The sequence below is a fragment of the Triticum aestivum genome, chromosome 5A (assembly GCF_018294505.1).
Source record: "Triticum aestivum cultivar Chinese Spring chromosome 5A, IWGSC CS RefSeq v2.1, whole genome shotgun sequence".
Taxonomy (NCBI): Eukaryota; Viridiplantae; Streptophyta; class Magnoliopsida; order Poales; family Poaceae; genus Triticum; species Triticum aestivum.
In genome coordinates, this window is record NC_057806.1 from 415696846 (window position 1) to 415720491 (window position 23646).

The 23646-nt window shown below is 51.2% G+C and overlaps 1 protein-coding gene across 1 annotated transcript; it reads right to left on the reverse strand.

The window, feature by feature from the left end:
• Nucleotides 1-12403: 12403 nt before the first annotated feature.
• On the reverse strand, nt 12404-16538 carry LOC123107032 (U-box domain-containing protein 33). Its single transcript, XM_044529040.1, has 8 exons — nt 16062-16538; nt 15642-15763; nt 15396-15517; nt 15114-15218; nt 14541-14886; nt 14228-14371; nt 12883-14139; nt 12404-12799 (listed from the first exon to the last, which is right to left on the reverse strand). The coding sequence occupies exons 1-8, from the start codon at nt 16288-16290 to the stop codon at nt 12590-12592; spliced, it is 2535 nt and encodes an 844-aa protein (XP_044384975.1). The 5' UTR covers nt 16291-16538; the 3' UTR covers nt 12404-12589.
• Between the last annotated feature and the right edge of the window lie 7108 nt (nt 16539-23646).

A 23646-nucleotide genomic window follows, 5' to 3' on the forward strand; every position in this document is an offset into this window, starting at 1 on the left:
GGCGTATGGTGCCTTACATATTTGATCTAAAAAGATCCCTCGTGTGACACGGAGAATCGCTAAAGATTCTGATAAGTCGTCAAGTGGTTGACCAGCTCACGCCGCATCATGACAGTCAGTTTTCGGCTTTCTCTACTGAGGTGCTCGTCTGCTTTAGACCAGGGCCCAATCGCAGTAGTTCTCCCTTTACTACCCTAGCTGATAGAGCGGAACATAGGGTAGCAAGCACAGGAGCCGGGCAACCCAACTATTGACCCAAGACAAAGATTCAGAGCTGATGCATATAAGGCCAAACTTGCGACGCCGAAGTATGCTATAGAGTTGTTCGGACTATTACTGGCAACTCATTTGTTCCCACACCGAGCCCCTGGTAGATTAGGCCAAGGTATTTCTGTGAAATAACCGTAGGAGCCTTATTTGTCGGGAAAATCATATGGATGATTAGTCTGGATATTGTTTACTGGTAACTGAGCGATATGCTGATGATTACTTATGATTATATAAAATCCATCCCACCCCCCGGCTATTTGACATGCTCGGGGTTGGAGGCAGAGGAACATGCATAGTATAGGCTCGAAAAATAGGGAGTGAGGTCTACAAAAAGTTATTTTGGACCTCCTGTCGCACGTCTGCGCCGCCAGTCCTCGGTGGGGAATCCTTGCTGGACATAGCCCCTTAGGTGAGTGTACGGATCCGGACTCCGATAGAGCCAGTTTTCGATTTTTAAATTGTTCGTCACTTGTTTTTTAAAGGATATGAAAAGAGGAAAAAAATAACTATATATAGAAAAAGTTACTGGAGTGCTTGCAGGCTTGTCCGTATTGTGCTTTCGCCGATGCCCATAGTATCTTGAGTGCGTAATGATGTACGCGTGGTATGAACTTTGCAGATATACGGAGTGGGCAGCAGGAGCTGGGTTGCTATTTCCGTTCTAGGGGTAGTTGATCCTCGGGTGGAGACTGCTTCAGACCCCCGGTTTCTCGTTGGTGAACCATTCTGTCGTCCCTGTCGCTTGGCGGTTTCCTTCCCCTGTGTTCGATGTTGAGCTTGCCGGCCTGTTTAAAGACCCAACAGTTTCTGTTGGTATGATTAGCTGGTTTATCGGGGTGGCCGTGAATCTGGCAGGGTCGGTCCAAAATCCTGTCCAGGTTGGATGGTTCATCTCGATTCGCCTTGGATGGCTTCCTCCGCTGACCGAGCTTGGGGTTGTTGAATCCGGCGTTGACCGTTGTGTCACCTGATTTTTCATTGTCATTGCGACTGTTGTTTTTGCTTCCCCGTGGCTTGCCGTTGGCGTCTCGGATTTCAGAGGTGCCCTAGTTGCTGGCGCTATTGCTCCTACGAGTGAGCCAGCTATCTTCTCCCGCGCAAAAGCGAGTCATCAGAGCAGTGAGAGATGTCATGGATTTAGGTCCTTCTTGGCCAAGGTGGCATGCAAGCCATTCGTCCCAGACGCTGTGTCTGAAAGCCGCGAGGGCTTTCGTGTCCGGACAGTCGACGATTTGGTTCTTTTTGACTAAGAACTGGGTCGAGAGCTCCCTGGCTGATTCGCCAGGTTATTGGACAATGTGACTTAGGTCATCGGCATCCGGTGGCCGGACATGTGTTCCTCGGAAGTTATCGACGAAGGCCTCCTCCAAGTCCTTCCAGCTGCCTATGGAATTTTCAGGCAGGCTATTTAACTAGTACCGAGCTGGTCCCTTTAGTTTTAGTGGGAGGTATTTAATGGTGTGGAGGTCGTCTCCACAGGCCATATGGATGTGGAGGATGAAATCTTTCATCCACACTGCGGGATCGGTTGTCCCGTCGTATGATTCAATATTGACGGGTTTGAATCCTTCGGGGAATTCATGATCCATTACTTTATTAGTGAAGAAAAGCGGGTGTGCGGCGCCTCTATGTTGGGCCACACTGCAGCATAACTCCGAAGGAGTCCCATTGCGATTTTCAGCCTGGTCGCGGTGAGGTGTGACACATCCGAACAGGTAGCCATCGTCGCGTGTCGAAGCATGTTTTCGTGATCCGTAGATCGGTCTTGCGCTTCCTGCTCTATTGTCCCAGTCCCTCTGCATGTTGTCTGGGTAATCGTGGCCTGCGTTGTTCTTGCCTTTACGGCGAGATGGGGCGGTCTGGTGTTTGGCTTGAGTTGCCGTTTTATCCGGATAGAGTTGCCGGTGACCTACTGTGTTGTGTGACGATGGTATGGGCTCCAACGCCCCGTCATCGGACTGGTAGAGCGATCTGTGCTTTGGGTAGCTTTTAGCTAGGCCACTAAGGCCATATTCTTCGGCGACCAGGACTTCGGTCCATCTGTCATTGAGTAGGTCTTGGTCAGCTTGAAGCTGCTGCTACTTCTTTTTCAGGCTCCTTGCCGTAGCTATCAGCCTGCGCTTGAAGCGCTCCTGTTCGAGGGGCTCTTCGGGTACGATGAAGTCTTCGTCGCCGAGGCTTTCCTCATCTTCGGAGAGTGGAAGGTAGTTGTCATCCTCCAATCCGCCGTTGGGCAGGGCCTGTTCGTCGGGGCTGGCTTGCCTGTTTTCCTGTTCCTCCTTCTCGAATGTTGCTCCCACAGGGTCTTCATTGCTTTCGGCACCGTCCGGAGTACTATGTTCTCCAGTGTCATTGTTGCTGCAATGTGACTTGGGGCGTCGGAACTTAGACTGTGACTCAGGAGTTTTAACTGGATCTCCCTTGTCTTTGCCGCGAGGCTTTTTAAGTGTATCGATCATGTACACGTCATGTGAAGGGGTGGTCGTCTTGCGCCTGATGACTGGCGGATCTTGACCTTGCTCCTTATCTCATCATCGTCTGGACCGTCAATGTTTGCGGAGCCAGGAGTGGGCATGTCGGTTAAGTCCTCGACAGTGGCTATGAAGTGGGTGGCGGGCGGGAAGCAAAATTCTCCATCGTCAGCCCCTAGTTCGAACCGAACATAGTTTGGCTGCGAGTCTCCCGTGAATGACTGGTTCTTTAAAGAGTTTAGCACATCGCCCAAACGTGAGTGCTAAAAGACGTCTGCAGCACTGAATTCTAAGATCATAACCGATCTAGCTCGGTGTTCGCAAGCGTATATGGTCCGGAATTTATAGCCGGAGACGAATCCATAGTTCCATTGATGCAGATATCGCGGGGTGCCGAGTCTGTGTGCGGCTCCAACGCCGTGGACTCTGTGGCTTCGGGTGGCACGATCTGCTCTTGTTCTAAGGCCGTCGCAGCAACAGGGACCATCTCCTGGATGTGATCCGATGACAGATTTAAGTCATGTTCCTCGGAGCGAGGGGGAACGATCGCTGCGGTCTCAAATCCATTGAAGATCAAGTCTCCAGGGATATCCGCGACATAGTTCAAGCTTCCAAATCTGACCTGGTGGCCAGGGGCGTAGCTATCGATCTGCTCCAGATGGCCGAGCGAGTTGGCCCGCAACGAAGCCGCCGAACACGAAAATCTGTCCGGGGAGGAAGGTTTCTCCTTGGATAGCGTCGCTATAGACGATTGAAGGGGCCATCGAACCTTTCGTCGACCGCACAGTGGAACTCTCAATGAAAGCACCAATGTCGGTGTCAAAACCGGCGGATCTCGGGTAAGGGGTCCCGAACTATGCGTCTAGGATCGATGGTAACAGGAGACAGGGGACACAATGTTTACCTAGGTTCGGGCCCTCTCTACGGAGGTAATACCCAACGTCCTGCTTGATTGATATTGATGAATATGGGTGTTACAAGAGTTGATCTACCACGAGATCATGATGGCTAAACCCTAGAAGCTTAGCCTATATGACTATGGTAATGAATGTGTCCTTTCCGAACTATCCCCTCCGGTTTATATAGACACGAGGGGATCTAGGGTTTACCTAGAGTCGGTTACATAGGAAGGAATCTTCATAGTCGGTCGCCAATCTTGCCTTCCACGCCAAGGAGAGTCCAATTCGGACACAGGTACAGTCTTCGGTCTTCATGTCTTCACAGCCCATCAGTCCGGCCCATGGATAACAGGTCGGACGCCCGAGGACCCCTTAGTCCAGGACTCCCTCAGTCGGCACGCTACCTCTACATCTACCTTTGGGATTAATTTTAGACCTGAATAATTGTTATTTGGTGCCAGCGTTAAGCATGAACATTATATCTGGATCTTGTTTGATGCGAGACGGTTATTCATTTAAATCTGAGAATAATGGTTGTTCTATTTATATGAGTAATATCTTTTATGGTCATGCACCCTTGAAGAGTGGTCTATTTGTGTTAAATCTCGATAGTAGTGATACACATATTCATAATGTTGAAGCCAAAAGATGCAGAGTTGATAATGATAGTGCAACTTATTTGTGGCACTGCCGTTTGGGTCATATTGGTGTAAAGCGCATGAAGAAACTCCATACTGATGGACTGCTGGAATCACTTGATTATGAATCACTTGGTACTTGCGAACCATGCCTCATGGGCAAGATGACTAAAACGCTGTTCTCCGGAACAATGGAGCGAGCAACAGATTTATAGGAAAGCATACATACTGATGTATGTGGTCCGATGAATATTGAGGCTCGCGGCGGGTATCGTTATTTTCTCACCTTCATAGATGATTTGAGCAAATATGGGTATATCTACTTAATGAAACATAAGTCTGAAACATTCGAAAAGTTCAAAGAATTTCATAGTGAAGTGGAAAATCATCGTAACAAGAAAATGAAGTTTCTACGATCTGATCGTGGAGGAGAATATTTGAGTTACGAGTTTGGTCTACATTTGAAACAATGCGGAATAGTTTCGCAACTCACGCCACCCGGAACACCCCAACATAACGGTGTGTCCGAACGTCGTAATCGTACTTTACTGGATATGATGCGATCTATGATGTCTCTTAATGATTTACCGCTATCATTTTGGGGTTATGCTTTAGAGACGGATGCATTCACGTTAAATAGGGCACCATCGGAATCCATTGAGACGACGCCTTATGAACTGTGGTTTGGCAAGAAACCAAAGTTGTCATTTCTTAAAGTTTGGGGCTGTGATGCTTATGTGAAAAAGCTTCAACCTGATAAGCTCGAACCCAAATCATAGAAATGTGTCTTCATAGGATACCCAAAGGAGATTCTTGGGTACAACTTCTATCATAGATCCGAAGGCAAGACATTCGTTGCTAAGAATGGATCCTTTCTAGAGAAGGAGTTTCTCTCGAAAGAAGTGAGTGGGAGGAAAGTAGAACTTGATGAGGTAACTGTACCTGCTCCCTTATTGGAAAGTAGTTCATCACAGAAACCGGTTCCTGTGACACCTACACCAATAAGTGAGGAAGCTAATGATAATGATCATGAAACTTTAGATCAAGTTACTACCGAACCTCATAGGTCAAGCAGAGTAAGATCCGCACCAGCGTGGTATGGTAATCCTGTTCTAGAAGTCATGTTCCTTGACCATGTTGAACCTATGAACTATGAAGAAGCGATGGTGAGCCCAGATTCCGCAAAATGGCTTGAGGCCATGAAATCTGAGATGGTATCCATGTATGAGAACAAAGTATGGACTTTGGTTGACTTGCCCGATGATCGGCAAGCCATCGAGAATAAATGGGTCTCCAAGAACAAGACTGCCGCTGACGGTAATGTTATTGTCTACAAAGCTCGACTTGTTGCGAAAGGTTTTCGACAAGTTCAAGGAGTTGACTACGATGAGACTTTCTCACCCGTAGCGATGCTTAAGTCTGTCTGAATCATGTTAAGCAATTGCCGCATTTTATGATTATGAAATTTGGCAAATGGATGTAAAAACTGCATTCCTGAATGGATTTCTAGAAGAAGAGTTGTATATGATGCAACTAGAAGGTTTGTCGATCCAAAGGGAGCTAACAAAGTATGCAAGCTCCAGTGATCCATTTATGGACTAGTGCAAGCCTCTCCGAGTTGGAATAAACATTTTTATAGTGTGATCAAAGCATATGGTTTTATACAGACTTTTGGAGAAGCCTGTATTTACAAGAAAGTGAGTGGGAGCTCTGTAGCATTTCTAATATTATATCTGGATGACATATTGCTGATTGGAAATGACATAGAATTTCTGGATAGCATAAAAGGATACTTGAATCAGAGAATTTCAATGAAAGACCTCGGAGAAGCTGCTTATATATTGGGCATCAAGATCTATAGAGATAGATCAAGACGCTTAATTGGACTTTCACAAAGCACATACCTTGATAAAGTTTTGAAAAAGTTCAAAATGGATCAAGCAAATAAAGGGTTCTTGCCTGTGTTACAAGGTGTGAAGTTGAGTAAGACTCAATGCCCGACCACTGCAGAAGATAGAGAGAAAATGAAAAATGCTCCATATGCTTCAGCCATAGGCGCTATCATGTATGCAATGTTGTGTACCAGACCTGATGTGTGCCTTGCTATTAGTTTAGCAGGGAGGTACCAAAGTAATCCAGGAGTGGATAACTGGACAATGGTCAAGAACATCCTGAAATACCTGAAAAGTACAAGGATATGTTTCTCATATATGGAGGTGACAAAGAGCTCGTCATAAGTGGTTACGTTGATGCAAGCTTTGACACTGATCCGGACGATTTCAAATCGCAAACCGGATACGTGTTTATATTGAACGGTGGAGCTGCAGTTGGAGCAGTTCTAAACAAAGCGTCGTGGCGGGATCTACGTGTGAAGCGGAGTACATAGCTGCTTTGGAAGCAGCAAATGAAGGAGTCTGGATGAAGGAGTTCATATCCGATCTAGGTGTCATACCTAGTGCATTGGGTCCAATGAAAATCTTTTGTGACAATACTAGTGCAATTGCCTTGGCAAAGGAATCCAGATTTCACAAGAGAACCAAGCACATCAAGAGACGCTTCAATTTCATCCGGGATCAAGTCCAGGTGGGAGACATAGAGATATGCAAGATACATACGGATTTGAATGTTGCAGACCCGCTGACTAAGTCTCTTCCACGAGCAAAACATGATCAGCACCAAGACTCCATGGGTGTTAGAATCATTACTGAGTAATCTAGATTATTGACTCTAGTGCAAGTGGGAGACTGAAGGAAATATGTCCTAGAGGCAATAATAAAGTTATTATTTATTTCCTCATATCATGATAAATGTTTATTATTCATGCTAGAATTGTATTAACCAGAAACATAATACATGTGTGAATACATAGACAAACATAGTGTCACTAGTATGCCTCTACTTGACTAGCTCGTTGACCAAAGATGGTTGAGTTTCCTAGCCATAGACATGAGTTGTCATTTGATTAACGGGATCACATCATTAGTAGAATGGTGTGATTGACTTGACCCATCCATTAGCTTAGCAGGATGATCGTTTAGTTTGTTGCTATTGCTTTCTTCATGACTTATACATGTTCCTATGACTATGAGATTATGCAACTCCCGAATACCGGAGGAACACTTTGTGTCCTACCAAATGTCACAACGTAACTGGGTGATTATAAAGGTGCTCTACAGGTGTCTCCAATGGTACTTGTTGAGTTGGCATAGATCAAGATTAGGATTTGTCACTCCGATTATCGGAGAGGTATCTCTGGGCCCTTTCAGTAATGCACATCACTATAAGCCTTGCAAGCAATGTGATTAATGAGTTAGTTACGGGATAATGCATTACGGAACGAGTAAAGAGACTTGCCGGTAACGAGATTGAGCTAGGTATTGAGATAACGACGATCGAATCTCAGGCAAGTAACATACCGATGACAAAGGGAACAACATATGTTCTTATGCGGTTTGACCGATAAAGATCTTCGTAGAATATGTAGGAACCAATATGAGCATCCAGGTTCCACTATTGGTTATTGACCGCAGACGTGTCTCAGTCATGTCTACATAGTTCTCGAACCCGTAGGGTCCGCACGCTTAAAGTTCTGTGACGATCGATATTATGAGTTTTTGTGTTTTGATGTACCGAAGGTAGTTAGGAGCCCCGGATATGATCACAGACATGACGAGGAGTCTCAAAATGGTCGAGACGTAAAGATCGACATATTGGATGATTATGTTCGGACACCGGAAGTGTTTCGAGAGGTTTCAGACATATACCGGAGTACCGGGGGATTACCGGAACCCCCCGGGGGCTGTAATTGGCCTATTGGGCCTTAGTGGATAAGAGGAGGGGCGGCCAGGGCAGGCCGCGCGCCCCCTCCCCCTCTAGTCCGAATTGGACAAGGAGGGAGGGTGCCCCCCCTTCCTTCCTCCTCTCTCCTTCCCTTTCCCCTTATCCTACTCCTACTAGGAAGAGGAGTCCTACTCCCGATGGGAGTAGGACTCCCCCCTTGGCGCGCCCTCCTCTTGGCCGGCCGCCTCCCCCCTAGCTCCTTTATATACTGGGGCAAGGGGCACCCCAAAGACACACAAGTTGATCATTGATCTCTCCCAGCCGTGTGCGGTGCCCCCCTCCACCATAATCCACCTCGGTCATACTGTAGCGGTGCTTAGGTGAAGCCCTGCAACGGTAGCTTCATCAACATCGTCACCACGCCGTTGTGCTGATGAAACTCTCCCTCGAGCTCTACTGGATTGTGAGTTCGCGGGACGTCACCGAGCTGAACGTGTGCTGAACGCGGAGGTGCCTACATTCGGTACTGAGGACGTATGACTACATCAACCGTGTTGTCATAACACTTCCGCTTAATGGTGTACGAGGGTACGTGGACAACACTCTCCCCTCTCGTTGCTATGCATCACCATGATCTTGCGTGTGCGTAGGATTTTTTTTTGAAATTACTGTGTTCCCCAATAGTGCCCCCCTCGGGGCACCCCCCAGGTGCTTCTCTGGCCCATCCTGGGTGTTCTGGTCCATAATAAATCTCCAAAAAGTTTCGCGGTGTTTGGACTCTGTTTGGTATTGATTTCCTGCGATGTAAAAAACAAGCAAAAAACATCAACTGGCACTGGGCACTAGGTCAATAGGTTAGTCCCAAAAAATGATATAAAGTTGCTATAAAATGATTGTAAAACATCCAAGAATGATAATATATCAGCATGAGTAATTCATAAATTATAGATACATTGGAGACGTACCAAAGACCCATGAGGCGGCGACAAGCCGTAGGGGCGTGCCCCCTGGCTTGTGGCCCTCTCGGGAGTCCACCGACCTACCTCTTCATCCTATCAATTCGCAAATATTCCCAAACCATCAGAACAAGCCACGAAAATACTTTTTCGCCGCCGCAACCTTATGTTCCCGTGAGATCCCATCCTGGGGCCTTTTCCGGCAATCTGCCTGAGCGGGATTCGATCACGGAGGGCATCTACATCAACCCTATTGCCCTTCCGATGAAGCGTGAGTAGTTTACCTCAGACCTATGGGTCGATGGCTAGAAGCTAGCTAGATGGCTTCTTCTCTCTCTGTGTGTGTTCTTCAATACCATGTTCTCCTTGATGTTCTTGGAGTTCTATCCGATGTAATCTTCTTTTGCGGTGTGTTTGTCGAGATCCGATGAATTGTGGATTTATGACCAGATTATCTATGGATATTATTTGAATCTTCTCTGAATTCTTATATGCATGATTTGATATATTTGTATTTCTCTTCAAATTATTGGTTTGGTTTGGCCAACTAGATTGGTATTTCTTGCAATGGGAGAGGTGTTTAGTTTTGGGTTCAATCTTGCGGTGTCCTCACCCAGTGACAAAGTAGGGGTAGCGAGGCACGTATTGTATTGTTGCCACCAAGGATAAAAATATGGGGTTTTCATAATATTGCTTGGTTTATCCCTCTACATCATGTCATCTTACTTAAGGAGTTACTCCATTCTTTATGAACTCAATACTCTAGATGCATGCTGGATAGCGGTCGATGTGTGGAGTAATAGTAGTAGATGCAGGCAGGAGTCGGTCTACTTGACACGGACGTGATGCCTATATGCATAATCATTGCCTTGGATATCGTCATAACTTTGCGCTTTTCTATCAATTGCTCGACAGTAATTTCTTCACCCACCATATTATTTGCCTTCAAGAGAGAAGCCTCTAGTGAAACCTATGGCCCCGGGTCTATTTTCCATTCTATATTTTCAGATCTATAAACCAAAAATACCAAATATATCTTGCTGCAATTTATTTACCTTTTATTTTTTAGCAATATTTTATACCTATCTCGATCAGATCTCACCTTTGCAATTGACCGTGAATGGATTGACAACCCCTTTATCACGTTGGGTGCAAGTGTTTGATTGTTTGTGCAGGTGCATAAATTGGGGACTTGCTTGTACCTCCTACTGGACTGATACCTTGGTTCTCTAACTGAGGGAAATACTAATCTCTACTTTGCTGCATCACCCTTTTCTCTTCAAGGGAAAAACCAATGCAAGCTCAAGAAGTAGCAGTCGGTGGCCAGCGCGTCCACGCCCGCTGCCGCCGGCAACATAGAGAAAAAGTAGAACACAGGTGGCCGCTGCCACCAACATCGAGGGAAAGTAGAACACGAGAGACCGCCGTCGCTTGGGTCCCAGAAAGGCCACCATCGACGTGTCGCCGGCATGCACAACCGGTGACTTGCCCGGTTCATCGCAGACCATCATCGACCCCCGCCTCGGCTTCACGGAAGCAGAGTAGGCACCCTTCCCCTCCGGCTGAAGCATCTCCTTTACTACTACGATGAGCGGCGCACTGGACATAGGGAAGATACGGGGGAGAAATATACCTCCAAGGCTCTCGACAGTCTGATGAGCAGGCTGCCAGACATGGGAAAGACAAAGGGATCCGTCGTGGCCGGCCGTAGACTAGTGTAGTGTATGTGTCTCATTGGAATGGAGCTCCGCGCGACCATGTGTGCACAAGTTTTACCGTTTTAGTTAAAATATGTCCAAAATGTAAATGTTTTTGTCCGGTTTGTAGGAAACCCGACGTGTTTGCACGAATTTTATCTGGTTGGTTCAAAAATTTGTTGAAATGTATACAGGCAGCATTGGATGACCGCCTCCCGCATCTGTCTCTGGGGATTGGCCCCCTTGTCCGCCGAAGGATCTGGGGGGAAATTTACAGGTTGGCGTTGGAGTTGCCCTAACAAGGTAGTTACCATCCCCCGCATCCTTGCGGCCATGCCATAGAAAGTCATGGATGACCCTGGTTACCAGCTTGACAAGTGTTGGGTTAATCTCCATCGCAAGGAGGATGTGAACCAAGATATCACTTAGGACATGGTGGACTAGAGCAAGGTGCTCACCGCACGAGAGATGGGATGCCTTCTAGGTGGTCAACTTACGGATCATTCTGTCAACAAGTGGCATGAGTGCCCGTGGAAGGAACCTTGCCATCGAGAGGGGCAACCCAATGTGTTTAATGAGAAAGACGGTGACTGGGAAATTAAGCAACACTCCAATGGCACTGGAGAGATTGCCGGGACGCACTAGATTGGCATGGCTAAACATTTGATGAAGTTTGTGCGGAGGCCCGAATCACCTCAGAACACGCTCAAAAGCTCATAAATGATCATCGACTCAAACGGATTCGGATGGTCAAAATGACAACATCATTGGTGAAGCGCGAGATGCTAGATATCGCATGGCGGTGGTAAGGCGGCGTAGGACCTGGTGTGCAAAGTATGAAGCAGCAAGGAATTAAATGTGTCGATGACGATGGCGAAGAGCATCAGCGGGAGATGGTCTCCCTGACACATGCCACGAGCATGTGACACTGGGGAGGGGGGGTAGACTGTCGTTTACAAGGATGCGAGTAGAAGCGGTGGAGATGAGGATGTACACCCACTCACACCATCGTCGACCAAATCCCAAGTGCTGCAGGATTTTGAGAAGAACTGTCCATGACACCGAATCAAAAGCACGCGTGATGTCAAGATTGAGAAGCACTCGTGGGGATTTAAGATTGTGCAGAAGACGTCTCGTTTGGTGGACAAGAAAGTTGTTATCATGGACACAACAGCCTACGATGAACATGCTTTGGTTTGTCGAGATGATCTCGGCCAACCGAGGCAAGATTATTTTTAAGGAATACAGACCTACATTTTTGAGAGATTATTGGTTTAGGGGATCTGCTAGATATGCCTTAATTCGTCAAACCAGAAAAAAATCTCCTCAAACATAGCTTTTAGGGGAACCGCTAAAGTTGCTCCAAGTATGTTGTGTGTGTGATGCGTTTGTGCACGGCGCAGCGGGCACTTCGATGCAATGAAGAGATGCGATGAAGAAAAGAGGGGGAAAAGGTGTCTCACAGACGTCTGAGTCCCACAAATGGGCTAAAATTTTAAGCACCCATTTTTTTTTACTTTTGAGTTGTTGATCGTTTTTTAGGTAGCTACCCGCTTATTTCAAGCGGTAAGCACCAGTTATCGGGATTATGCGTCAGACTACATAGTTTTTGGCGATCGTCCTTTTGTCAGTTTTGGCAATCCAAATTTTGTCGAATCTGCTACAATTGCTCATATATGCAAAATCGACGGTGCAATCCTCTATTGGTCAATTGCATGTTCATCATGGAAATTGCGCCTTTCTTTGTACATTGCTCTCTATAAGGACACAAAGAACACGTTAGGAAGCAAAACCATGTGATCGTTTCTAGCTTTTCAAACGCATGAACGTTTTTCCTGCTAAATGCTAATCATGGTTTGAACAATCTGAATTTCACATCTATAATTGGTACCGATGGAAGGTGATAGGCCTCGTGTGTCGCCACTCTTGTATGGCGGCCCGGAGTGCGTGGTTGGGCATGAGCTCCTCGGTGGGAAGCTTGATGTTGGTCATCGGCGACGTGTCGTGTCCGCTCCCGAGCCACTCCTTCATCGCCTCCGCCTCGTAGGTGAACCCGTCGCCGGCGATCTGCGGATCCCTCATCACCTCCTGCGAAATCACATCAGTTATTCATCACTGCATCGTTTCGGAAAGCCGCGCGCATGTGAATGATCGAATGCACATGTGCATACCTTGAGTATCGGGCAGAGGAAGTAGGACGGAGCGCCGCCGCTGTCGGACGCCGTCGACGCCGAGAGCGACGACCACGTCCTCCCCGGCGTGGCGTCCGTCGCGGCCTCCAGCACGCTCAGCGCCTCATCCAGAAGCTCGGCCGCGCGGCGTGGTCCTCCGGCTTCGACCGCGTCGCAGCATTTCAACCCGAGGAGCGCGACCTCCGTGGCGCGCTCCATCGGCCACCCTCCGGCAGTCGCGTCCACCACCTCGTGCCAGGGCGTGCTCCCGTCGGCGGCCTTCTGCGCCGCCTTCTTCGCCGCGAACGCCGGCATGCCCGTCACCAGGCGGAGGAGGACCACGCCCAGCGCATGCACGTCGCACTGCGGGGTCAGCTCCCCCGTCGCCAGGTACCGCGGCTCCACATACGGCAGCGCCACGCCGGTCGGGAGCTGTGGCGACGCCACGAGACCAGGCATGCCGAGGCCGGCGAGCTTGCTGGAGGAGCACCGCTCGTCCTCCAGGAGGATATTCTCTGGCCGGACGTCGCCATGCACTGTTGCCGTCGAGTGGAGGTAGGCCAGGGCGGAGCAGGTTCGGTACGCGGTGCCGCACCGCGCGTGCCATGGCAGTGGCGGCGCCTCTCTTCCAAGACGGTCCTCCAAGCTCCCGCCCGGCACGAGCTCGTGCACTACGGCGCGCGCCCCCGGGCACGCGCCGACGAGCGCGACGATGTTTGGGTGCCTCGCCCTGGCGATGGCGTCCACTGCACGACCGAACGGCGCCTCGTCGACGGCGACGTCGGGGCAGATCATCTTGACGGCGACGCTCATGCCGCGGAGGCTCCCTCTGTACACGCGGCCGCGGCTGCCGGCACGGGCGCCTCCTATCACGGCAGACTCGTCGAAACGATCGGTCGCCTCCTCCAGCTCCGACAAACCAAGCCGCAAGAAACTCACACTTTGATCACCATCGTCCACCGCAGGCATGGATTCTTCGTCAGCCGCAGGCCCTTCTCCTCGGCGCTCCCGCCTGAGCGCGTCGAGGACAGAGCACGACTCCGACATCCTGACATCGAGCTCGCTCATCACGCGCCCTGAGTCGGTGATCTGGAGCTCGAGCTCGGCGCTGCGGTCATCAACCTCCCGTATCTTCTCGAGAAGGGCGTCCAGGTCCCGCCTTTCCTGCTCCATGGCCGCGCGCTCCCTCGCCAGACTCTCCTCCATCTCCTTCCGGCGCCTCGCCTCGCCATGGTAGGAGCTCTCTGCGTCCCTCGCCTGCACCCAATCAAAATCAGATGATGGTCGAGAATCTGACTCGTTGATCGAAGCAAAGCTATCTCATTTATTATATTCAGAAACTTACCATCATGGACGCGTTGGCCAGGTCCCGGTCGGCCTTCTGCCGCCGGCGAGTCTCTTCGTACGCCTCGTGCCTGAGGCTCCCAGCCTCCATAATCGCGTCTTTGAGCTTCTCGTACAAAGCATCTTCCATGTCGCCAGCCTCCTCCTGACAATACCATCACACAAGAATATTTTATACCACGCCGACATGATCACACGATCGTAGCCCATGGTTTTTTTAAATTTCAGCACATTGTTTTTGTTTTTTTGGAGGAAATTTCACCACATTGTTGTTCAGATAAAAAAAATTCTTAGTTTGAAATGCCTGCACATACCGAAGCTGAACCATCGTGCGAAGGCGTCGGCGGGTCTTCTTCGACATCTTGCAGTAACTGCACGACAGCCGACGACCCACCTTCAGCGGCTCCCTCATGAGCGAAATCCTCGATGCTGTGATCCGTGGCATTGTCGCTGTCGTCCCTGCTCGGAGTCCGGCGGAGCGACGCCGCCATCATCGGATCGGGCGAGTCGTGGTGCATCCCCAACAGCTCGCCGTCACCGTCCCCGTGGATGGTCAGGCGCGGCGGGGACGATTTCGATCTCGAGTAGTCAGAAGCGACCGATCTGGGGCTGGAGCTAGCCGTGGATGGCTCTGCTCTGTTCAGCTCCTGGCTGACCTCCCTGAGCAAAGGTCAGGTAGATGGCATTAACAACATGAAATGTGCCAGTTAATTTACTAAGTAAACTTTCTATTAAAACCCATCCGATGATTTGTGGTATTATTACTGATTTTGGTCTCTTTCTGTTACTCGGCACTCTCTAGGTGAAACAGCTTGTTTTTCTAGGCAATATCTATATGAAACGAAGTGAGCTGAAAGGTGTCAAAATGTCCAGACATATACATATACCTAGTGCAGATGAGGTTTCCTTTGCAGACGAACCAGATCCTGCAAGAGGGGTTGGCCTTCCGCTGCACCGTCACCGCCTTCTTACACTTGGGCGCCCGCAACTTCCTAACAACCACACACACCATATCCATCACAATCGCAATCACAAAAGTATCTTCATATCTGACTAGGGAATACTCCAGTAACTAATATCGATCATCTCTAAATCCACACGCGCACGCACACGCACACGCACACTGACACTAGAGTCTAGAGGTAGCAGAGTGGTTGGTAGGTGGGTACCTGGTGTATCCCCGGTCAGCGGCGGCGCCCATGACGAGCTCGGCAACGCCATGGTCGTCGACGAGCTGGACCAGGCCCCTCGCGGCGTCGTCCCCCGACACAATGACCTTGCGCGCGTGGACCTGCTCCGATCGAACGCGACTGTTCAGTCGAGCATCTCGGTGGTGGGGATCAAAATGAGGATCGCCTCATCATCAGAAGAAACGAAGGGAGGAGGAGTTGGTGTGGACGAAGGAAGGAACGAACCCGTTGACTTGCGCAGATGTCGATGAGGACGTCGAGGGCTTTGGTGGCCCTCTCCTCCTCCAGCTTGCTGTACGCGGCCACCTCGTGCTCCGCAAGTTGGCTCACTGGGACCCACGCCCCCACTGCACAAACAAGCGGCAAGGTCGTCGTCAGCCCGTACGTGCGCCCGGCGATGCCACACACGAGATTCCTCGTCGACACACAAAAAGCGTAAAAACCAAAAAGGTACTGTGCTTACAAAGTGACATCTTAGAAATGGACATGACAGAAAAATTAACCTCCCAAAGACGCTGTACTACGTGTAATTTTGCAGTGCAGGGAGCTTTGGTTGGAGCTCGAGCGCGTTAACCTTGGCGGAAGGAAGAGTAATATAGAAGTATTTTCAGAGCAGAGGTAAACAAGTAGTGGTAGTACGCTTACTCATGTTGATGCGGTGCGGCGGGCGGTGGACGTGGGCGAGGACGAGGCGGTGGCGGCTCCGGGGGAAGTTGGCCAGCACCCACCGCAGGTTCGCCCTCCATTCCTTCCCGGCCTCCTTCCCCACCGCGCAGTACACTTGCACCTCCGCCGCGGCCGCTCCCCCTCCGCGCTCCTCCTCCCCGCCCTGATCATCCTCGCCGCTGCGCCCAACGCCGCCTGCCTCCGCCATAATGATCCTCCTTGCTTGACCGGTCGATGAGCTGCTCACTTGATCGATCTTCCTTCCCTTGATCTACAGCGAGGAGGCTGGGCGGGAGCGGTGACACGGAGGTAGGCTAGTTTCTACGTCTTCCTGGAGTGCGACTGGTGGTAGGAGTAGTTACTTGCTGCCTGCACCTAAAAGCCAAAGGGTAGCTGCGGGAGGAAGAGGAGACAAGAGAGACAAGGACAACGCCGATCGGAAGCAGTTGGAAGACGGTCGCTTCTCTGGCAGGCGGGCCCGTGTGGAGGGATATTCCGGGCACCTTTATCTCGGGGCTAGCTAAGCTAGCTGGACTCTGGATGGATGGATGGATCATGTTGACTAGACCTGCTCCTCACGAGCAGCCCGGCACTGCTTAGGTTTGAACTTTGAGCTCGCCTTGCATTCTCATTCCAAACTGCGCAACAAAGATCAAACACCGGCACACCGTAGAGACATAGACACATGCATCTCCAAGTTTTGCCAAGGAAATCATGCATCGAAGACACCACATACTGTACATGATAGTATATACATCGTGGGTCTGCATCACATGAATCCCACATACGTATGGGAAAGTAGCATGCCAGTATCAAGGCACGTCATGAACCCCGTTGATTATTCCGTACAATGGATATGCCACGAACCTAATTTGAATATGCTTCGACTTTGCCTCATATATACTACTAAGGCTGGTCACAATGAGCGAGAACATAAACTAGTAACTTACACATTTCCCTAGACTATGTTATTACCTCCATAGTGGGTAGGAACATCTATGTAGTGTCATGCAACGATGTATTTATTAGGATATAGACTCATTGTTTCTTGGAGTGTGTGATGTTCCGGTAACTTAGCTAGTTACCACAAGCACCTCTTTCTTCATTAAATATGTGCCATATAAGCAAAGTTGTATTGAAGTATGTGATGTTACTCCTAAGTTCCTCCCCATGACTAAAAGTAGTGGGACTAAAACTTGCTAGTCTCACCCATGCTTGGATCCAAATACTAAAGAGACTAAAATCTAGTTATTGAGCATTTATTATCCTCCAAACCCTCCAATCCAGAACTAAGGAGAGGAATTAAATGAGGAGAGAGAGAGCTAATACATATTTTAGTAGGTTTCTCATGACTAAAAGATTTTAGCCTCAAGACTAGTCCTAGCCTCTTTTTAGTCAGGGGTGCTTGGAACTTTAGCCTCTAAAAAAGACTACTTTTAGTCAGACTAAAAATAGTCCCTTGTATCCAAGCACCCTCTAAACATCGAAGCTGTGGCAATTAAGGCCCTTGCCAATCAGAGTTGTTCTTAATGACATGTGTCCCTGCATGACCCATACATGAGCAAGGACCAGAAGGGTGGTCTAGTTTTCTATCCGTAGCGCTTACAATGATGGTCGCGTTGGACGAAGTTAAGTGCTTATAAGAAATATATAAATACTACATGATACTCTAACTCCATCTAGCAGCAAACTAAACTAATAAGCTCAACTTAGTTGCCAGGAGACAAACATTACATAGAAAAAAAACTACACTAGCTCTGATGTCAGCCATGACGTATCTGAGAGAATTAGTAGTAGTGTGTACTAGATCTGAAATCTAACTACCATGCTAGAAGGAGTTGATCGCCATAATAACTGATCAGATCATTGATGGTGCGCGTTGCCGCACCCTCTCTTTTTAATTTTTTATAATAAATATGAAAAAAGTTCTACAAATACTATATTGGAGCAGCAAACATGTAAGATATTTTTCGTCTATACCATGCTTAGTGATAATAATAATAATAATAATAATAATAATAATAATAATAGACCCAAGCTACTTCAAGAAAGATGTGAATACATAGATTCAGCACCAGACTGAGAATGTGGCATTCACTCGTTGAAAACATTGGCTATTTCAAATCTGGGCATTCCCCCATTGGAAAGCATAGAAAAAACTTCAGCAAGATAATGTGTCATCAGGCTAAGGGAATGATGGAACACTTTCCAGCACATAAATCAAGTAACTTGATTATCTTCAGCTCAAACCTTTAACCCAAGGGAGCATCACAGAGGTTTGAAATTATAGACACACATAATCTACTACAAGTGTATCCTTACCATTTCCCATAAAAATTCAAGGTTGCGGCGTGTCGGGTAGCCCGGTCACGGGCAGTGGCTTGCCTGGCCCGGGCGGCGGTGACTTATGCTACGGTGGCGCATCATTCGGCTTCAGATCGGCGATTGCGTGGAGGGCCTGGTGGACGGCTTGGCGGCACCTCTGGTCAGATCTGATCTGGCCGATGCAGCCGGCGGTGGTGGCCATCTCCTCCGTCGGAGGTGGTCGGCCTGAGGCTGGATGGTCAGATCTTGGGATCCGTCGTCTAGTTCCGGCTGCCAGTCGGGAAGACATAGTTGCCGGTGAAAACTGAGCCGATGGCAGGCGATGGCGGCGTTCTGCGTCGTTATCTTGATGAAAGCATCGTCGTGCAATGACTGTCAACCCACTCGTGCTGCTCCAGGAAAAACCCTAGGATCTGGTCTTTCAGATCAAACGATGATGGTACTGCAGTGTCGTTTCTCTCTTGGGAGCATCGTCTGTGGAGCAGCGTTGGAAGACAGAGGCAGGAGGTGGAGCGGCTTCGTCTTGCACGGAGCTTCGATGGAGATGTCAAGTCATGCCTGACCGACAGGTGCTACGCTGTGTCATGCCTGGTCGGTAGGTGCTATGCACGACAGATCTTCCAGAATCTACGTGTCTGGATGGACAAGCACAGGGCAGTGGCGCCGTTGGGCGCCATGGTGGCATCAACGGTTGGACGGACTGGCAAGGATGATGCGGATCTCTCTCCTGAAGATGGTTCAACCGTCCGATGATGATGGCGACGTCTAAAACGTGTGCATGTGGTGTACACTTTAGGTCTGCTGCACCGGTTGTTCGTTCCGATACGTTATGTGGATGGATCAGCAATGACACTGGTTTAGATATGAAAGTGAGAGCACTCCACATTATCGAGTTTTGTAGGTGTGAGTGGTGACTTCGGGTGGCTTGATGTATGTTCTTATTAGACCTTGGTTGAATAATAAATAAAGATGGTCGTATGCATCGATTGATGCAGAGGCCGGGGGTTTTAACCTCCTTTTCAGAAGAAAAAAATAACCAATTAGTGTGCAATGGGGCTGAAGTAGGCTAACATTAACCTACTTTCACTGATTTTTTTTCTCGCGTTCTTGTTACTCGGTGTGCAATGGGGCTGAAGTAGGCTAACATTAACATGGAGCTTTATCTTCATCGTCGTTGTTGTGCTAAGTTTTCTGGACATGGGCTTCCCTTTCCTATACTACTATTAAATGAGCAAACGTAAATTCTCTTAATGCCACACAACAAACTGTACACGGGATAACCACGACCCTTCGATCAGAACAATTTACACATATCTTACTGCTCATATTGCGCCAATGGTTTATCACTTAGATCAACATCTCAGATTAAATGTTCTGCTAAACAGACGCCATCGTTTGCCAATCCTCCAGCGCTCCGCGTCCTCGATCCCGCGGACGAGACTTGCCTGCTCCCCCGGCGTGCGCCCATCCGTGCTCCCGCATATGAGGCATGGTTTGATTGGAACAAAATAAGGTCCGGCCCCACCTCCTTAAAATATGGGGAGGATGGAGTGGGTGCACGGATGGGAGCATGGGGAGGAAGCAGGCAAGCCTGATCCCGATCCCGCGGCCCCGCCCGTGATTTTCAGAAATATTCCACCCGAATCACGCCTTATCAGGAAGAATGGGTCAGTTCAAAAAGAAAAAAAATGGATCGTAGCAAGCGCCGCCGCTCCTCCCGATCGCCCCGAGCCGACCCCGCCTCCGGTCGCCGCCCACGCACTTGCAAGCCGCCGCCGACGTCCTCTGCCGGTCAGCCGCACCCAGCATCCTCCTCCTCCCTTCTCTCTCCCTCTCCTCACTAATCTCTCTCTCTCTCTCTCTGTTCCCGCACTGCAGGGCTCCGCCGGACCGTCCCACGCGACTGCCGGCCTCCTCCCAGCCAGACCGACGATGGCGACGACCGGATCTGACCGGTCCCTGTCGGAGTCATGGGCCATGGGTAGACCAACCCGAGTCCCATAACCTTTCAAGACATCGGGGCAGGCTGCACCCCTCAAGACTCTGAGACGAAGAGCCGCCTCCTGAGGAGTCGACGGCAGGGGGGCCGACTGCCCGCTCACGGCCGAGTCCCCGGGACGACTTCCAGAGAAGCCGGCTTTGGGGAGTCGGCCGGCGACTCCAACAAATCATGACCTCATCGAAGGGGACGGGGCAGGGGCGTGGCTACAGTGAAGCCCACTCCCCGCCCCTGACCAAGGGCAGGCATGGCCACAGCACGCCGTACTCAGGAAGATCTCCGTGCGGCGTGGCACTATTGCCCGGCCGGCCCTGACATCAGCACCACAGTACCGAGTCCTGTGCCCACGACAGCTTGTCTGTACGGCCTGGAAGCAGCAGGGCCCACCAACCAGCGAGACCTTGGGAGACGGCGGGAGAACCGCCAGTCGGACCCGTCGGGAGTCGGCCGAGCCCTCCCCCGGGGCCGACGCGCCATTAATCAAGATAAGGTGGGGAGTGGCCATAGTGATCGCCCGCCAGGCGGCGGGGCTGTTGCCACGACCCCTTGACCAAGCCTGCGTCATCAGAAGCATGGCTACAGTAATCAGCAGCCGGCAAGACCCGCCCGCGGCGGACGCGGCCTGTCGGCTCCGTACCAGACCAGTCGGCGGGGCCCACCAGTCGGCGGGCCCCAGCAGTCGGCGGAGAAGTCGGATGTCGGAGGCACTGATGGATGGGCCTGCGCCCAGACGAATTACCATTGAACCCCTGGGGTAGGCCTATATAAACCCCCCAGGGCACCCATGCAAAGGGTTGGATCCTAGTAGTTCTAGACCATACCAGATAGAAGGAGAGAGCTAGCCTGGCCCTCTTCTACCATCAGAAACAGCTCAAGGAGCAACCGTGTAAACACTTGGCCATAGTGATCATGCGGAGACCCCGCAGAGCAGCAGTAGGGGTGTTATCTCCCCGGAGAGCCCTGAAGCTGGGTAAGATTCGCCGGCATGCATGTCTTCGCCTCATCTCGTTTCCAGGCACCGGCGACGTTCTACTCGCCCCCACCATGATAAGCCATCCGTTGGCATATGTTGCACCAAACCCCCGACATTTGGCGCCCATCGTGGGGCATGGTGCACCACCGTCCGGAGATCTGTTCTGGACGGGAACCCTTTTCCTCCTTGGCGAGCGCAGCCAGCCAGGCACGCTAGGCGAAGTTTGCATCGACGCGCTGCGCGGCATTGAGATCGCCTGCGCCGCCAGCTCCTTGGCCGAACTTGTCGGCGAGGTCCACCTCTCCGACGAACCTGCGTCCGACGCAGGCGCGGGCGGCCCCGAGGACCTCCTCGCGGGCCTCCTCGATCAACTCCACGTTTCCGGCGAGCCTGCCGTAGACTTGGAGTTCGTAGGCTCCACCGACCCGATGCTGGTCGACTCCGACACCGCGTCGGTCGACGCGTTCCCCACCAACCTGGTGGTCTACGACGAACCTCTCCCCCACGCAGAGAGCGATGGAAGCACCGTCACTGAGGTGCTAGTCATCAGACATGACGAGTTCCCTGGCGGAGGAGCACCTGACTCACTCGGCGCGGCGCTGCAAGACCTGACTGCGCCCATTCCGGAAGATGCTGACGCAGAGACGTTAGAAGCGCGCCGCCTTCAGCTCGTTGAAGGCGCGAAGAAGCTGACCAGCATGAGACGCTTGTCAGAAGCTTACCAGCGGGAGATGGATCACGCTGTCGGCGGCTCGCCGGCCCCGGAAGGGCCTAGCCGCCTTGGCACGGTCCAGCAGCGCGGCGTAGCCATCGCCAGCCTGTTTGGGGCTAGCCGCCCCGTGTACGCTACACCGGCGGAGAACATCCGAGCCGCCCAGGCAACGGCGGATGAGCTGGATAATTTCGAGGGTGAAGAACGCCGCCTCATGATGGAGCGAGTCCAGCAGCTCCTCGACGCGGCCGCCGCGCAGAATGAGGCCGGCTGCCGCACGGAGGTGCCGCAGCGGCCAAACGACGACCCGCACCGAGATCAAGCTGCGACGTCTCGGATGCCGACTGGCGGCGCCCGAGGAAGAAAGGACAAGGAGCCGGCTGTCAGCCATAGTCGGACTCGCAATACCATAGAGCGTGACCGAGATGGCCGCCCGAGAGCAGTGGAACGACGGGACGACTGTCCGCCTCCCCCTCCCCGCAAGGAGAGGCGAGTCTCCCCGCCGCCTGTTGACCATCCGACTCTCGGTGACCGCCTTGGCCGCCGAGAGGGAGTTGAAGAGAATGACGCCCGCCACCGGATCGACCGACTTCACCAGTCCTTGGCGCTGGAAGAAGAAGACGAGCTGGGTCCGCCTTGTTTCGGGCCCCGCATTCGGGACGAGCCCTTTCCCAGAGGGTTCACGCTCCCAAGAGACACGCCCAAGTATACCGGCTCCGTGAAGCCGGAAGACTGGCTAGTCGACTACTCCACGGCTGTCAGCATAGCAAACGGCAACAAGCGTGTCGCCGTAAAGTACGTTCCGCTCATGCTCGAGGGCACGGCCCGGACATGGCTGAACAGCCTAAAGCCCCGCAACATCAACAGCTGGGTCGACTTCACTGAAGCGTTCGTCCACAACTTCACCAACACGTACAAGCGTCCTCCCAAGCCTCGTCAGCTCTCCTTATGCATGCAAGGTCCTGACGAGTCGACCCGCGACTACCTCACGCGTTGGGCTGAGCTCCGGAACTCCTGCGAGGGCGTGCACGAGGTGCAGGCCATCGAGTACTTCACAGCCGGGTGCCGAGAAGGCACCCTCCTCAAGCACAAGCTGCTCTGTGACGAGCCAGAAACCCTCGACGCTGCTGATCATAGCGGACAAGTACGCCACAGCCGACTCCTCCATGAAGGCGGAAATTCAAATCAGCACGACTGGCAAAGTGGCTCCTCAAGCTACAAGAACTCCGGCGGCAGACGCCGGCCGGCGACAACAAGCGCAAGACCCCGTAGCCGGCTTCCGGCAGCCGGCAGGCCGCGGCCGTTGAAGCCCAGCAGCTAGAAGAGCAGCCTCTGCCCAAGCGACAGAAAGGCAGCAAGCCGAACTGGTTGCCGGCCTTCTCCTATGAGCAGACCTTGAATGGACCTTGCAAGTTCCACAGCGGCGCGAAGCCGCCGAATCACACCACTCGGAAGTGCCACTGGCTCACCAGGATTGCCAAGGGAGACGGCCTCCTGCCACCCCCACCTGCTGGGCAGCCGCCTCCGCCTCTGCCCCAGCAGCCGATAGTCAGGC

Excerpts from the sequence above, each read along its gene's own strand:
- LOC123107032 (XM_044529040.1), bottom strand. The coding sequence starts at position 16,290 with ATGGCGGAGGCAGGCGGCGTTGGGCGCAGCGGCGAGGATGATCAGGGC. Across the intron at positions 14,140-14,227 it reads TGGCCAACGCGTCCATGATG|GCGAGGGACGCAGAGAGCTC; the intron begins GTAAGTTTCTGA and ends GATTGGGTGCAG. Across the intron at positions 12,800-12,882 it reads TCCTCTGCCCGATACTCAAG|GAGGTGATGAGGGATCCGCA; the intron begins GTATGCACATGT and ends GTGATTTCGCAG.